The sequence below is a fragment of the Panthera uncia genome, chromosome A2, assembly GCF_023721935.1.
Source record: "Panthera uncia isolate 11264 chromosome A2, Puncia_PCG_1.0, whole genome shotgun sequence".
Lineage (NCBI taxonomy): Eukaryota > Metazoa > Chordata > Mammalia > Carnivora > Felidae > Panthera > Panthera uncia.
Window position 1 is genome coordinate 103034357 of NC_064816.1, and position 18830 is coordinate 103053186.

Sequence of the window (18830 nt, forward strand, 5' to 3'; positions counted from 1 at the left end):
AAATATTGCTTTTTATTTTTTATAAATATATATGTGTATATATATATATATATATATAACTATCTAAATATATCACTCTCTACATATGTATATGAAATATATACATATATAAATCTTGATGAACAGTAATTACAGAAAGCCCAGGTCGAACCCAAATCCTTCATTTTTTGGGATTATATTCCTTTTCAGGTTATGATCTGATTCGGTCACGGAGGGTATTTTCCATTCCATGATCACCAATTGTACTTCTAATACTTGAATTTATCCACCAAAAAACCCCAAAAAGGTCACATTCTGAAATAGGACCACTTTTGCTGTCACAATCATTAACAGTAAACGAGAAATCTGGAATAATGAAGAATTTAGGCAGGCCATTATGATCCAATGGATTCATAACTAATTTTGTTTATCAAACTCATTACCTGAATATATACCACTAATGATTAGGTCTTAGTAGGTAAGTTATGCATTCATTTTTAAAATAAAAAGTGCTAAAGCCAATATTTCACAATTCTTATCAGCTAGTCATTAGATGTTCTTGTTTCATAATTATGTTCCTTTGGTTTGTCTTTACCACTCAACAAAACATAACTTTTCCTTTTTCTTAACCCCCTAAAATCTCTCAACAAAACTAAGTCATTTTATATTATAACCCACCTCCAAAAATTTTAGTCCCACAGTAGCTATATTCTTTTGGAGGACCTATTTGCTCCAAATCTTTTCAAAGTTTGTCTTTCTTGCTATCTTTGCTCTTTTTTGGTTTTTCCGCTTCCTATAAATGTAATGGGGAAATGGCAACCTCGGGAACTGAGAAAAATCTAGTTAATGAATGGGAATGGAATGGAAAAGTATATATTTTAAGTTTTATTCACAAAATCAAGTACAATTTTAGTTAACTGTGTTTTAAAGATTGTAAGATATTGAGACCTGAAAATAAAGTATTCTTTAATGTATCTGGCAACTTTTTTCCTTTCTTTTCAAGTACTTTCCTTCATTTTACATTTTTCTAAACACACTATGCCTAGCAACTTCTCCAATGATTTCTAAAGTTGTGTCCCACCTCTCATCCTTTTATAGTGTATTAAAACAACTTATACTCAAAACTTAACTTTATACTAATAATTCAGATAGTGTTGGAGTCGCAATGAGTGACAGAAATGAAATTTTAGGATTGTGGGTTAAAGTTATATGGATTGCTCAAAGTATAACTCCTCACATGGGCTGTCACAAACATTAATAACCAAACTCAAGCCATTTCATTGTATTATAAAATATAATTCATGTTTCTTACTTCTATTTCTACAGATTCATGTAGCTTCTTGCAGGTGGCTGAGAAAGTTTCAGATGTGCCAAACTCAAAATACCAAAATTTGTTCTTCATTCTGAAAAAGGAAAGGAAGAAGCAGCTTAGGCAATTATCAATAACAGAAGGGATTTTTTTTTTAATTGAGCAGTCCTTTCTTGTATTATAAGTCATAAAAAAGGTTTGAGGACATATACCATCTATAACATAATAGATGGTCACATAATTTTCAAAGCTTAAATGTTGGTGTCAAATTATATGATTGCCTCTGAGGGAATTAGAAGAATATGTTGATCTGATAGATACAAGTATATTTTTGACTTTTATATATATTGGTTGCTCAGGTTTTAAAATATGATTTTAGTGCTTATAATTCTTAGCTTGTTCAGAGACAACTTGATTTAGACCAGCAACTCTATAATCATAAAGGGAAAAAAAACAATTGGAGCTTTTTATGAGAAAAATGAGACTAAGCTAACAATGCTAAATATTTCTAGATGGTTAGGTATTCATCAGAGATTGATATGATTGAATAGCATATTGAAAAGAAAAAAAAATAGTGGTTATCCATAAAGATAAAATTTAGTAACTTTGGGATAACCATTATTTTTTTCAGACAGTAGCCTCTTTTCTGTGAATAGTAGTGAAAAACTATGATACCATATGGAAGAACAAAAGAAGTAGTAGTATTTTATCAGTATAACAAAAGTTGCAAAAAATATAGTTTAAAATATTTTAGTATATTATCTGGAAGTAAGATGCTCAAAATTTATTTTCTCCCATGATCCAGTAACCCTATCTTTCTTTGTGCCAGGTAAATAAATTTATGATCATTTAATGTAACTTAATTACATTAGGTAATAGTGTATTACCCAATATTGAATTTAAAAGTTCATTCTCATGAAAAAAAACCCGCAATTTTTAATTACACGTATTTTAACAAGGTATTATGCCCTCAATTAGAAGAAAAGCAGGTAAAATAAGATACATTTTTGCACATAAAGGCAAAACAAAAATTTTTGCCATATTCAAATATATCTCTCATAACAAATTATTCTTTTTGGCTTATAAATATTGATATGGGCTTTTCACATTAGAAGGTAAAACATTTCAACAATTAAAAATACATTTGGCGAGGACCTTACTTAATTCAGCCCTATGATCAGTTATGGAAAATTACATGGAGCCTAATACAACGTTTATTATTACAGTGTGTTGAATAGAGTTCTCTAATATGAAATTAGGAATTATAAAACTAATTTCATCTATCTAGACATGTCCAATAATAGCCTCATACAAGGACTTATTTACTTACAAAATTTTCACTAGCTCTTGTTGTATCAATCACCATATTCAGGCCAGTAATCTGAAAGTGTCCTATGCCTAGGATTCTAGTACCATGAATCCTTACTCTTTTTTGGAGAATATTTTCCTCGAGTTATGGCCTGACTTCATATATGTGAGTAGTTAGAAAGAGATGATAGCTAATTAGATAGAATAGGTTTAACACCAAGATCTGTGGGCCTGAGCCTATAGGCAAATTTATATTAAATTAATGTAAATATCTACTTCATTCAATATATGTAAGTTTACAAATTTACACAATGGCTGAAGTTACACAAATTAAAAATATTTTCCTATTGATTCATCATTCTGATGAAAACATGGCATTCAATAAACTGAGAGGGAAATAATGATTTTATGCAGTAGTTTCAAGACAATCTTAGGATAATAACAAGTAGATGTTTTATGACGTTTTGGAACTGTCTCTCTATGTTCAGCAAGTTTTCTAATAACACTTGTGTTAGCATTTTATCCAGACCTTCTTGGACTCATTTATTCATCCATTCATTCATTCAACAAATATTCAGTAAGGACATTAACTTCCATATGCTACTGTGTTAAGTTGTAAATATATAAATATGAACACAATGCTTTGTTTCCAAGGAGCGCAGAATGTTGTAAGATTATGGACATATGAAATGATTAAAAAGTTAATTCTTTATATAATATATGAACAAAATGTTATGGGGAAACATTTCAGTGAGTCAACCGCTTATTCCTGGGAGAGGCCAGAGAGCTTCAGAAGATAAGGCGACACTTTAATAGGTCAGTAGAAGGTGGCGAACAAGGAAGAAAAACAAGTTCTGGGCAGTTTAGGTATGCAGAATGACTTAAGAGAATACAGGGTAGGGGCTAACAAAGGTCTGTTTCAGAACATATATGTCAAGCTAGGAGGTTTGGAGTTGACATTCTAGATTAATAGGATGCTGACAGACCTTTATTACCAGTTGAGTGACATGGCCAGCTCTGGTTTATGAGCAGTAAGTTTAGCTGAAATGAATAAGGGGGCTAAAATGTTGAAATGCTAGTCATGTGAACAGAAATGTGGCTATTGGAATAGTACAAATGAAATATAAATGAAGGGCTAAACCGAGTGGCAAGGGAAAGGGAGAAAAGAGGCTCAATATAAGGGGCGTAAATTAAGTAGTATCAGTAGGAACTCATGATATTAGATTATATAGATTTCTGTCATACCAAGGTTATTATTTCTGGATATACATGTAGAAATACCAGAACATTACTCCAGCAAAAGAAGGATGTGTGTTTATATTATGACAGGTTCTGTGATCTAATGTATATTGCATGGTAGTTTGAAAATTAAATATATATAGATGTGCACACATACACACACATACATATACATACATGAGACTGCTTATATTCCTTATCAATGGTTACTCCCTACTTTTTTTCCCATTCTGTCCATCAAAACTCTTCATAGCTTAATTAGGATGATGGAGGGCTTGTATCAGCTAACCAAAATATACCAACTTTAGGAAATACATCCCCCAAAAAAAGAAACTCTGAGAATTTACATTCAGTCTTTATTCCCCATATTAGTTAGCATTACTGCTCATGTGCAAAAGCTGCTTTAAATTCTCCATTATTACAACCATTTTATGTTTCACTTAGATAAATATATGGAGGTAATAAAAAACACATAGAATCAGATTCCACATGACAAATTAAAAGCTGTTAAATTTTATTTTTTCAACCAAACTGGTCTTTAGGTTGTAGAAATGCAAAAAAGCACATTTAAGCATGTATGCTATTTACTTTTACAGCTAACATTAGAAAATGATCCAAATAATTCAAACTCAAATTTGCCAGAGAAAACATGTAGCTTTGGACTTTAAGAATAATAAGGTAACTGGACATTTAACACACTGTGAAACATCCACACCAAATTCAAATTTATTGTATTCTTAGACAGGTTTTGTGACTCCAGGTATGATGACAAATGTCCTACAAGAAGTGACCCATATTATCATAATTTTAATTCATTAATATATTAAATCCTATTTCAATGAATTTAATTGTAAGTCACAGGTTTTGGTTTAATATTTAACGTGCGTGGCTACCAGATGTTCAGGTAAAAACTTTTAAAAATGAGCTCACATTTGTCAAGATTTTCTTCCCAACGGCCACTTTGTCTTTTTTACATATCCTCAGGGAAATGTAAACTACCAGATATTTTGTTCAAGCAAAGAATCATACTTGTCATTATAAAATGTAGGTAATATTTTGTTCTCCAAGTTCGGAACTTACAAACAGGTCATTTAATCTCAATATACTTTCCTTGGATTTTTTTTCTTCCTGGTATACATGTTTTTTGATTTGGCTTTTGTCTGCTACGTATTGTAAATGCAGCAAACATAAAACAAACAAACGGAACATGCATTGCTAGTGCATTTCCCACAAAGAATAACAAAGAGCCTAATTAGATATTAAGATCATTTCTAATGAAGTTGAAACGTAAAGAGAAGGGTCAAACTGGTTCATTTATCTTATGTAGAAAGCTCAGAAGTCATAAACACAGAGAGTTGTTAATTCAGTGAAATTACTCTTAAAATTAAGGGTCAGCTTTTTTTCTCACAGATGTCTTTCTTTTTTATTCTATTATAAATATATATATAAAATTATTAAGATATTACTACTTAATATGCAAACATCTGAAAAGCCTTCTATTAGACACTTGACTCCCCTTTTCAAGCATCCTTAACTAAGCAATTCTACCTATATTTTATGGATAACATGCTCATGAGATAAGAAAATAAAACTCTTTTGATCATTGCTTTTCAATATGAAAGTAAAAACAATGCCTTAAGTAGCTTAGTTAGAAAGGATTTAAAACCAGTATGTTTTTCTATCCATTAGGGATGTTTCAAAAATCTCATTTTTTTTCACTAGCTTTCTTTCACTTTTGTCCTGTTATGAAAGTATTTCAACAGTTATTTCAATTCTGGCTTGAAAATCATTTTCTCATGAAGAACAATGTTTCTAACGATTCACTAACTTTAATGGTAAGATTCAGTCTCACAACTCTACAGAACATGCTAGGAACACAGCAGGAATTTTGAACTTGGCTAACAGTATCAGTGTTAAAAGATGCAGGCAGCACTCTTGGCTCACAGCAATAGGGTAAGTGTTTCAAGAGGTGCATTTATGTCATACAATCAATTCAGTTTTATTTATCTTTCAGTATCAAAAGCCATGACACTAAACACTGGTTATAGGGTTACTCGCTTCTTACCAAACTTAGTGAGGTAAAAATACACAAGCCTAGTGGTAATGCCGTGGTGGGACCTGATTCCCGGGCAGACCAGCAGCATCTAAGAGCTGCAGCCCCAGGCAGGAGAAGCTCCTACGGGGGGAGGGCTACAAACAGAGCGGGCAGGGCAGCGGGGCCTTGACAATGCAGCAACCATAGGTTAACATAAGGGGGCAAGGCTGGGGACACTTGTAGCTTAGGCTGTCACCTCTTGACATCTGCAAACTGTCATCTGTACGGACTACCTACAGTAGCAGGCATTTGTTAAGAATGAAGTCTATACCCAACCAAATGAGATTTGCAATTTAATTTTTTCTTTTCACTGGCAACTGTAAATACACGAATAAATGGTTATGAAAAAGGCTGCTTAAAGTTTGAGATTTGGGAATGAATGGGCACTCTTACTCCAGTTTATAAAAATCACAGTATTAAACACTGAAGTGCACAAAGAGTTATACATTTGCTTACAGAAATTTGAAACTATAGTTTTATGGCAATTACTACCCACAGGAACGTACTAGTGGCAGAAGGGACCCTATATTCTGTATTGTCAAATACTACACATTTTACTGATACCCTGAAACCCATGTTGTTGTTTTGTAACTAGTAATTTATAATCCTTTCACAGCAAGTGAATAATGTTGATAATATTATTTCATAAGGAAGAAACACAGCTGTAATGACCATAGTGGGGATATTTTATATTCACGCCAAAGAGAGCAAACATTTTTCATATCTCCAAACAATAGGTACAGATATAATTCTTTCTAATGACATATAAAAGTGCTTGTATCTAATGCTCATTCATAAGATATGCATGGTAAGTCCCCAGGAGACAATGAAACAAGCTACAGAAACTTCAGACAGAATCACACAATGTTCTGTCTTAGTGTGTAAAAAAAGATGGATATTCTAAAAGTACAATTTTTAACCTGAACTGCTCTGACATGAGTAAAGAAATTTCCCCTACAAAAGGATGCATCCAAAGATCAAAAAGTTTCAGTATGACTTTTCAATTATTTTTTTAAATTCTCTTTATAAAAGAAAAAGAATATGTGGTTATATATGAGTGTTTTTGTATATAAGAACTTTCTACTGTACGTGCTAATCAACCATTTCTTTCTTAAATGTTTTCTCCACTTTTTATTAGAAATAATTAGGAGAGTGAGAATGGAAAAGAATAAAAGCAGTAGTGATGCCACATTGCCAAGTCCATGCTAAAGAAGTATCTACATGGTAAGGTCCCAAGAGCAGTGATAAATTAATACTTACATGAAATGTAAAACTAAACCTATAAAATGTATAAATGATGTCCAGGCATGCTTACAATTGAGTATCTTCCCATAATAATTAGATCTTTACTATTAAGTATTTCACAATCATGAAAGCTTCCCTAAGAAAACTGTTTGAAAGATGAAACAAAATTGTGATAGCAATAATTGCTGCTGTTACTGAGCAAGACACTGTCACAGGTGAACCCAATGAGGCTGCAAACTCATTCTCCTAACATCATATGGGAAGGAGCATAACCTAACTCAAGAAATTCTAGCTTTTTTCCCATACTGTCTCTCATTAAATGTAATAATGAATGCAGCATCACCTGAAACTTCTCCCTAAGCCAAAAGGGAAATGTTATAGGTCATATAGGTCATCATTAGATGACTCCTTTGTTCATATTTCTATTTTAAAAGAACTTCTATTCCCCTCTCCTGAAATAAGCCAACTAAAGATAACAATGTAATCTAGAGCTGACCGATGGGACCTGATGGGAGTATACTGTGGGTTTCTATGAAAGATTTTCCTCTCTGGTAAAGAGACACATGCAAAATGAAAGCTCTGCCCCTCCTTTCCTGTTTTTGCATGTTGTCATGTAAGATTATAATTGGAGATGGAGCGGCCATCTTGCCACTATGAAGGAAAAGGCATGGGAAACCTAGACATGCTAACCCAGATCCCTGCCTTATCAGCCAACTGTGAAACAGTCTGTCTTTGGATTTCTATTCATGGGAGATTTATAAATAAACTTTTATTTATTTTGTGTATTCTGTTACCAGCAGCTGACACACTGCTCATTATAGTTTTTAAGAGAATTTTCACATATATTATTATGAATGAGATATTTAGAAAATCTAAATGAGGTGATTTATTTGTCATACAAGTTTTCTAGATGTGAAACTCAGTGGTAACAAAGAAGGGAGTTAAGGTGGAGGATTTCTATTCAGCATAATTACTTGTGCTTATATTTTGACTAGACATGCCAACATAACTACACTTACTTTTGTCATGACTTGCTATCCCCCTGAATTTTCTAAGAATTATTTCCATGTATATATATTTGAAACAATCTTGTAAGAAACTTCGTAAAACATCCCTTTTTGAAGTATCTCTAATTTGCATCTGTTGCTTACATTATAGTCAATGAAGTCTGTAATGACTACTAAGCAGCTAGTAAATTCATACTTCTTACCATCACCCATATCCAGAAACTTCCCATATATCAAATTACCTTCCTATATATCCAATAACTTAGGAACAGAGTCACCTAGTGAAACGTGAATTGATGAAATACATCATGATGTCTGAGATCATCTGCAGAAATATTTAAGGTAGAGATAGTATTTCCCACTAAGATAAACAGGAATATGTTGAGCCAAGCCAAAATGGATGGTGAAAATGTAATTAAGCTCTGTATGCCTCTTTATAAAAGAAAGTTATAATTTATTTAAATGGATTATTTTATTCATAACTAGAAAGTGACTACTACATGAACATGCCTTCACTGTATTTAAAAGCAAAAAAAGAGGAAGGCACTACAAATGTGAGAATTAGCAGGTCTCCATGTATAACTCTGGACATCAAGGGAAACTAGACTGCTCTTCTCTCTGGTGGGACAGAAATTATTCAATGTTCTGTACACCTCATCGAGACAGGTACCACAACACACATTGGGATTACATTTGTACATAGAATAAAAGAAGTTTCTGCTTGTGCAACACTTAATACCTAGTCAGGGAACAACATTAAATTATTTCATATTAATTGTAAGTATTAAAGGTTTACGGGATGCTGTAGGCATGTGCACAGTAAAAGGGAATTGCAAGACTTACTTAAGGAAGGAAATTGGTCAGGTTTTCCCTCTAACACAGCTCCTCAAACCCTCCCTTTTCCCTTGCTCTAATTCCATGATTATCAAGCAGTCTGGGAGTTAATATGGTTTTTGTGGATTGTGATACCATGGATATGGTGTCTTGAATGAAAGAACTGTATTCCAATCCCTAGAAAGGAATTACCACCTCCTTCCCTCTATTTTAAGTGGTATATAAATTTTATTACTTGGTAAACTTGAGCAAATTGAGTAAGAGCCTGGTCACTTCTGAGGACCATGATACAATTATGTTTTTGCACTTACCAAAATGATGATGAGACTATAATTACACACTTACAATATTGCCCGCTGGAAGTACTCCTAGGAAGACCAAATGGCCGTTAGTGGCAGCACGGACAACCAGCTGGATAATATGAATTGAATGTGTTGAGCTAGTTAGGGAAAGAATTGCCTGCCACACCTCTGTTTCTGACATTCACCATTTGACTTCCCTTCCTCCTCTTCTCTTTTTCTGTCTCTCTGACTCTGTCACCCTTTTTGTCTGCCGTATTTTCTTTTACCGAATATTCTAAACCAGTCAATTATTTAAGCACCAATTATGAGAACACAGTGTTAATATAGTTCAACAGATACTTAAAAAATATCTACTTAGTTTCAGGGAAGTTAATTAAATGAGATAGTTTCACTAAACTTAAAGTAAACACAGCTCCTGTTTTTTTTCTGTCCTGCCTTGTGGGCAACTCTTTCTAACCAGAATATAAATTGATTGACAACTTTGTACACTTAAGAACTACACAAAGGACTTCACATTAAACTGAGTAACTCTGTTTAATGACATTTGCTTTGCATATTAAAATATGAATGACATCTGAAATCAGGAGATGAAGCAGTTTCTGATACAACATAAGGAGTTCAACACGAGAAAAAAGATATTATGCAAATATTTTCATAAAACACATTTACTTTCCATCACTGAAAGGCCAATTAAATCCTCTATGACTATCCTCAGTATTACAGAATAATTTTAAATTAGGAATTCTGTTCATTAGAACATATTATACCTTGCTGCATTTTAATGTTTCTCTTGACCAATTTTTAGATGCTCTGTTTTGTAAAACTTGAAAAAATAATGAAAAAAAAATTACACCTCTCTAGCTCCTTCACACCTTATTTCCCTTACCTTTATTCTGTGAAGACTGCCACAGTGTCACCACTGTAAAAAAATACTTCTAATAAAACTTGTTTCTATTCTCTGAAAATTAGTTAAGTGTTTTTTACCTTTGGTTTTTCTTCACACACTAGAAGCCCTTTCCAATTCTGCAACAAGAAGCACAACTTTGCATTTTGAAAATGCGGTTCACCTTAAAACTCTGCTCACACTACAACTGAAGAATGGGATAACTCTCTTTTTTCCAATGTTACAGAGGAGTGGTTTTACAAACACATTAATTGTTGTATATAAAAATGATATGGACAGGAATCAGATACTAGAATTATATTGAAAATATTGGTATTTTTAATCAAATTGAAGAATTATACAGTCTAACATGTGAGTCAGTAAATCCATTCTTATTTAGATTACATTTTTTGTCACTGATTCATATCTTAAGGGACCCAGATGACTCCCTGAAATATCATGATCTGTTTTTGTTGATAGTAAATATGCTCTAATTTATATAAAATATTCAGGCTGACTCGTATATAAACTAATTGACAGAAGGAGACAATACAGTTTGGGGATTAATCATTGTGCTGGTATATTCAAGTACATGTTAGATAATTCTAAGACAGATGTGAAAGAAACATTTTTCCTCTTTTTCTCTCTCGTATCATCTACTGTTTTATTTTAAAAATATGCCTAGCCTATATACTGTTTCCTTGTATTTGAAATCATACCCATATAAACATATAATAAATGAAGATGAAATCCAGTTGGAAATATTTTATAAGATAAAACTATTTTCAATTTACATTACCATAAACAAATAAAAAATCACCATTCTTTGCTATATTAAAGTACTTAGGCACATGTTCCACTATTTCCAGAATTTAAATAAAAAGTCACCTGCATACTTCAATCAAGGCCGAGCCAAATGATATACTTTGTCCACACAAGTAGTACTACAGTGTGAACCCAGATACAGTGTTGAAATCATTACATCCTGAATATTATTGGATATTTATAGTCACTCATTTAGGTTAATGACTGATTTAGAGATGTTTCCTAGTCTGAACAGATTATACAGATTAGAGAGAATAGCTCATTGTCATTTTGTATCAATCAATATGAAAAGAAAATTTCTTGGAGGCACTCTTTAGTGAATGGTCAAATATTCATAAAATTATCATAAGATTATTCATAATTATATAAAATGCTTTAGTGTCACTGAATCTTGCCAGAGTTAATTATTATAGATTCACGAAATCACATATGTCAGTAAGAACTCTATTTCCCATTCAACTATTTCTCTAAAAATTTAGAACCCAATCGTTTGAGATGGATGAAAACAAAAAGCAACTTCTTTAGGAACATGAAAGAAAGACCAAATAAATGTCCGTTAGTTGTGTTTAGTCATTCATTCAACAAAGATGTATTAAAAATCTCTTACGTGCCAAGTACTGTCGTAGCTGCTAAAAAGTCATCAATGATTATTTAAATAAAGTTTCTACTCTCATATTGCTTATAGCCATTATGTATCTAAATGTGAGATTAGTTTGCCTATGACCCCTTAGAATTAATAAACCACTCTCTCCATCTCTTTTCATTCTTAGAACAGAATATGTATAAAATAAGATCACAAACAATATATAACAAAATATACACATTTTAATCAGCCAATTCCTGGACTTCAAAATTTGATTACAATTGAATAACTAATGGTATTATTTAATGTCCACAAATTCTTTCCGGTCCTGCATGTAAGCCCCTATGCAGTGGGACTATGTCACTTTTCCCTTCCAGAGCTCAATCTCTTTCTCCACCACCTTGAATCTGCGGGTCACTAGCCTTAGGGAATTACTTTGACCAACTGAATGTGGCAGAAGGAACACCGTGCAAGTTGTAAATGCCACTTTCCCCCTCTTGGAGCTCTGTGCCATGGACTCCATGTTGAGAAGAAGCCCAGGATGGAAAATGATGTGAAGATGAAGCTCTAATATACGAGCTGAACCCTGCTTATCCATTGGTTTCCTGAAGCTGAAGAGCTGCCTATCCAACCCACAGAAGTATGAGAAATAATAAATTACTCTTGTTTTAACCCATTGAGTTTAGTGTGTTGCTAACTAGAAATGGGAAAGACACAAAAACATGTTACATATCTCAAAATGTGATAAGCACAACATATACAAAAGCCAGTAAAGCTTTCCATAGCTCTGCCTCTAGTGCTTGCCCTACAGTGTACTGAGGAAGATAGGAATTCTCAAATACACACTGTGAAATTGCTGTGGTAATATGAGAAAGAAAGAAAAGCAAAGATACTTCATGAGAGGTTACAATTAGTGGAAAGGCAGCACATTTCTGGCACAAAGGCCCGGTGGTAGAAAGCAGGTACCTAAAACTTCTTGAAAAAAGGTCAAAGATCCTAGAAGAGATAAAAAGTTAGCTCACTGAGATTGTACGAGCACAGTAGGGGCACATATTTAGCTGTACAGTTTATGTGTCTTATGAAGAATACTGTTAGTAGCAGTGTGTATACAAAATTTATATTTCTGCAGTCTGTGTATTTCCTTTTGATGCAATTACTGGCTGTACGAACATTTATGAAATGACAACAAAGCACTTAACAAAAAAATCACCAAAGCAATATTCAAATTGTATTCAGAATCCTTGTATATTCAAGCCTTCAGAGTTGAAACTTGGTAACCTAAATAAATGTAATAATGGAAATGGATGTGAAAGAAAAGAGTTCTAGTGACTGTGGCTGTATTTGTCTTTCAACTGAATACTTAGACGTTTACTTTGAAGTAGAGGAATATGATAGGGCAAATAAATATAGTAATAACCAGGCAAATCAACTAGTTTCTTTATATTTTATGGCTTTGTAACATGTGGTCATCAACTTTATTAATTCAGTATAATATAGAGAATGTGCAAAATTCTGAAAGAGTGAAAAGATTTCCAAACTCTTATTGTTTTCACAAAATAAAAGTGTCACTGTGAAAAAGTAACGATTATTTCCAATCTGATAAAACTAGTGAAATATTTCTGTTGGAAACAAAGTTTTGCTTTTCTCTCAGCTCAAAAAATACAGGCTGCAATTAACTAACAATCCTGGAGTTCGCTTCCTTTGCCTACTAGACTCTCAATATTATTATTGCCCAAAGACTGGCAAGTGACCAGGATGAAGAAGCATTTTGAGGGATTACTGATTTAAGCAACCCCTGAAAGAAAGGCAAACAAATAGAGAAAAGAAAGAAAAAAAAATTCTAAATTCTTTTTGTTACATTCAATCGTCAAAATAGAGTAATTTTCTCTCATCATCCATAAATCTATCATCTAGCTAATACTTCAGTAAAATCATTTCATTGTAGCACATCATATATATTAATAAGCTACTAGACTTTTTCTAATAATCTACTTTCCTTTCCACTTTAGATTTAACAATCATATAATAATCACTGTTCTGCTTGCAAATGAATCATATGCAATAGTAAGGAAATAGCTAAGAGAGAGATGCAGCCCAGGAGAGATTTAATCATAGGAAATGGCTGACTTTTTATTTCCAATAACCATCTGCACTCATGGTAAATCAGGTGCTAATGAAGCTCAGGACCAGACTGCACGGGAGCATAAATCTCAAGAACCAAAAGTCGTGGAGAAACAGACTTCAGAAAAACAGAATTTTCTAAGGAAATGTACCAAGATTATCATACAGAAGGTCACCATCTGCAAATGTGTCACATAAATGAATATATTTGGTAGTCCTAATACCACTTTATGACACTGACTGTAAACATTAAATATATATCCTTCTTTCAAAACTTACCACTTTAAAATATTATGAACATTTTGCTGTCCTCTTAGACAGTCAACATCTTGAGGGTAGGGGCTCTACCTGTCAGTTTCATTTTAATGTCTTTCATAGTGCCTTAGACTTATAAGCACTCAATATTTGAAGAATAAATGATGGGAATAAAACTATTATTAATTGTGGGCTCCCACTTTTAGAGCAGAAAAGCATCACAGAAGTGTTTTTCTCCAGTGGATGAAGAAGCCAAATCTATATTTGTTGGAAGTTATGTCAGACACAGATCAGACTCAAGACTTCTGAGCATCAGTCAATATGACTATGTTTTCTAAGACTTAAGTCTCTGTCATTGCAACATGGATTATATCTATCCCCATGATTATTAACGATTGCATTTTAACCATCTGCAAACAATACAAAAGCAAGGACCTGAAATCACAGGTAAAGATGAGGTATGAGATTTCTATTAACACTTGAATCAACCTGAATTCCTCAGTCAGCCCTAACTTATGCAGAAATCCTAGTGAAGGGCTAAAAAGTTTTTTTCCTCCATTTTTGTAAAAATAAACCTGTAAAATACTAAAAAATATCTAGACACTAGAGCCAATTAGTCTGTAATTAGCTTCATGAATTATATGAAGCAAACGGAGCAGCCATTCTTAATTGACAGTGGGTCATGATACTTTGAGACTTTGGTAAGAGTCATGAACCTCATTTCCTAAAGTATACACATGACACATATGTAAAAGGACCATGCCTAAAATTTCAGAAGTTTTACAGTCTCCTTGAAATCTACTGATAGTGCCTAGAACTATATAAATCCAGGTTAAAAGTCTTAACTATGGCGGTATTTGCAAAGTCGAGGATTAACAAAAATCCTCAAGGTGGTATGTGTCATAAATGACAGATCCTGAATGTAAATTATTTTTATTTCTTTTCAAAGTTATTTGGTACCAGCATGTATCGTGTGAGATCACAAATGCAATTTTCAACTGTGTTTTCATATATCTCTATGAAATCCATGTGAAATAAAATAACTGTTTCCACTTAGAATTGAGAAGAAAGGAACATTTTACCATACAATAGATATGATACGATGAAAACAAAATACATAGAGCTATAGCCATATACTAACTTTGCTATTCTAACAAGAATTCATAAAGTTGGAATTGATTACATTTTATGAGTGGGTTTTAACCCTCAGTCCATACTTTTGCCTCTAGCAAATTTACATTGCTGTATCCCAAATACGTTAGCGTTATGACTTATGGAAATCTAATTTGCTGTTGGCAGAAGAACGTTTGTATATATTTTCATGTTTACTGTTTTTCCCTCTCATTTCTCTTCATACATGGCAAAGCACTGACTAACCTCTGTTTCATAATACAAAGTATTTTACCTGAAACCAAATACTAGTCTATTTTCAGTTCCATAAAAATTTAAACTGAAAGGGGATTATATGTTGCAATTAAGCATATTTTCAAATAACAAATTATAACTAAAGACAGATTTAAAAGCTAAATATTAAAGTTAAACTTGAAGTTTTCTTCAAAGGTTTCCTCTAGAAAGGAATATACATTCATAATTATATTCCATATTGTGTTAAGAAATAATAGAAATACTTTAAAAACAAAATGTGAAGGAACAATCAGCAATGTAGCCTGTAATGCAAGTGCAAGGCAACTATGCCCACAAGCAGCAGGTGAGTCAGAGCAACACATGTGTAAGCAGTGCCATCCAGAGTGTCTTCATCCTTGAGACTCGGGTGTGACTTGTTTTGTGGTATCTTGACCACAATGAGAGGTGTGTATAACAGGAGAGGTTACAGATAATGACGGTTTCTTAGCATTTCCTAGAGCAATTAGCAGGTATCAAATCATGTTTATATGCATTTACCTATCACTTTACATATTGTGTTAGGAACTCATGTGCTTTCTTGGAAAACACAGAAATGGTGCCTATTTTTGACCCTGGATATTATTCAGCCATAAAAGAGAATGGCATCTTGCCATTTGCTAAGCGAAGTCAGAGAAAGACATATGTGGCATTTAAGAAACAAATGGGCGAAGAAAAAAAAGAGAGGAACCAAGAAACAGACTCTTAACTACAGAAAACAAACTGATGGTCACCAGAGGGGAAGTGGGGGAGGGGAGGAGGATGGGTAAATAGGTGATGGGGATTAAGGAGTGCATTTGTTGTGATGGAGGAGCACCGGGTGATGTATGGAATTGCTGACTCACTATATTGTACACCTGAAACTAATATTACACTGTATGTTAACTATACTGGAGTTTAAATTAAAAATATGAGGAAAAAAAAGGATGACTCTCAGAGAATTCATTCAAGTATATCCTTTGAATCTGCCCATTTAGTTTTGTCCATATACATTTTTACTACATTAGTCCAAATCATTATCATCACTTGCCTTTGATTATGGGATCACCACAATTTGACAAATATTTTTACTTTCTTCCTTTAGGAAACCATATGGGATTTACACCTCGTGGCCGCCTTATGGTGGTAGGGGGCCATGTGGCTACTTCTGACCAATAAGATGTTAAGAAATATGGTGTGAGTCATTTTATTTTATTTTATTATTTTTTTTTTGTCTTTCTTTTTTTTTTATTTTTTTATTTTTTTATTTTTTATTTTTTAATATATGAAATTTACTGTCAAATTGGTTTCCATACAACACCCAGTGCTCATCCCAAAAGGTGCCCTCCTCAATACCCATCACCCACCCTGCCCTCCCTCCCACCCCCCATCAACCCTCAATTTGTTCTCAGTTTTTAACAGTCTCTTATGCTTTGGCTCTCTCCCACTCTAACCTCTTTTTTTTTTTTTTTTTTTTTCCTTCCCCTCCCCCATGGGTTTCTGTTATGTTTCTCAGGATCCACATAAGAGTGAAACCATATGGTATCTGTCTTTCTCTGTATGGCTTATTTCACTTAGCATCACACTCTCCAGTTCCATCCATGTTGCTACAAAAGGCCATATTTCATTTTTTCTCATTGCCACGTAGTATTCCATTGTGTATATAAACCACAATTTCTTTATCCATTCATCAGTTGATGGACATTTAGGCTCTTTCCATAATTTGGCTATTGTTGAGAGTGCCGCTATAAACATTGGGGTACAGGTGCCCCTATGCATCAGTACTCCTGTATCCCTTGGATAAATTCCTAGCAGTGCTATTGCTGGGTCATAGGGTAGGTCTATTTTTAATTTTCTGAGGAACCTCCACACTGCTTTCCAGAGCGGCTGCACCAATTTGCATTCCCACCAACAGTGCAAGAGGGTTCCTGTTTCTCCACATCCTCTCCAGCATCTATAGTCTCCTGATTTCTTCATTTTGGCCACTCTGACTGGCGTGAGGTGATATCTGAGTGTGGTTTTGATTTGTATTTCCCTGATAAGGAGCGACGTTGAACATCTTTTCATGTGCCTGTTGGCCATCCGGATGTCTTCTTTAGAGAAGTGTCTATTCATGTTTTCTGCCCATTTCTTCACTGGGTTATTTGTTTTTCGGGTGTGGAGTTTGATGAGCTGGTGTGAGTCATTTTAGGACTGGAACAGTTAATAGCCAAAGTGAGCTTCTCTGGACTTCTGTTCTTGTGCACTGAATGGCAAGGGTCAAGTATGTGGCTGTGGTATCAACTTGGATTTCTTTTTTATGTTTATTTATTTATTTTGAGTGAGTGAGAGAGAGAGAGAGAGAGAGAGAGAACAGGGAAGGGGCAGAGACAGAGGGAGATAGAGACCCCAAACAGGCTCAGTGCTGTCAGTGCAAAGCAAGAACCTGGGCTTGAACTCAAAAATCGTGAGATCAGGACCTGAGCCGAAATTAAGGGTCAGATGCTTAACTGGTTAAGCCATACAGGTGCCCCTCAACTTAGATTCTTAACCGAACAGAGTAAACAAGGCTCCCTTACCCTTGCAAAGAACTTGAGAGAATGATATTTTGTGGTTTTCAGTCACCCTTACTTTGGGGATATTATATTGGCAGAACACTTCCTATCCTGTTCAAACATGCTCTAACATACCTTTTCAAACACTGCTGCTTCACTCCCAAACTATTCTCCAAAGAGGATCCAGGTTTTGTTCACTGTTTCAATTTGTGAAACAGTTACTGTTCTGTTGATTTAAACTGAATGAAATGATGTTATCTGGTACTAAATCATTTCTGAAATTTGTCTTTATTTTTACTCTAGTTTTTGATCAAAATAAAGTTTCACTTCATTAATTAAAATGCTAGTGTCATCAAAACTCTTAACCTAAAGTTGAAATGTCTTTCCTATCCTGGCTAATGGCTGATGAAAGAAGAAAGTCGATAGTAAGGGAGAGGGGGAAGTTCTTCACTCATTTTTCACCTAGGACTTCTCTCCCCGATCCATCTTACAAACCATGTTCTCTGACCTTGCCAATTTGGAGCACCAGGTATGATAAGAGGGAAGGAGAGTGAGACAGTTCTTGATTTGTATCACAGTGGAAAACTTCACTCAGGCTTTTTACTTCTGTCTTATTTTTAACATTGACTGTACTCTTGAGCCGTTGTTTTCATTTTTCTTTTAGAGATTCCTCCCTGTACTGTACTCCCTTTACCTCTACCACTGAAGATATTTGTGCCACAATCCTTGACATGGTCAGGTGCTCTGCCACTCCTCGTTTTGACCTCCTCCACATCCTCTGGGCAGCTGCCAATCTAACTTCCATTTCCTTCTGCTGAGGCGACTTTGTTCTGAAGGATGTAACACAATCCGAAAGCAGCTCATGGCCTTCCCCCGCTCCCCGCAGAGCTCACAGATCCAGCCTTCAGGCTCCAAGTTTGCCTGATGAACT

General features: G+C 34.1%; 1 protein-coding gene across 1 annotated transcript in view; it reads right to left on the reverse strand.

Annotated features, from left to right (window-relative positions):
• DGKB (diacylglycerol kinase beta) overlaps window positions 1-18830 on the reverse strand; it is a 718768-nt gene that overhangs the window by 187203 nt on the left and 512735 nt on the right. Inside the window, exon 22 of the mRNA XM_049641565.1 lies at window positions 1292-1382. Coding sequence (XP_049497522.1) covers window positions 1292-1382 — 91 coding nt within the window. The remainder of the gene's footprint in view (window positions 1-1291; window positions 1383-18830) is intronic.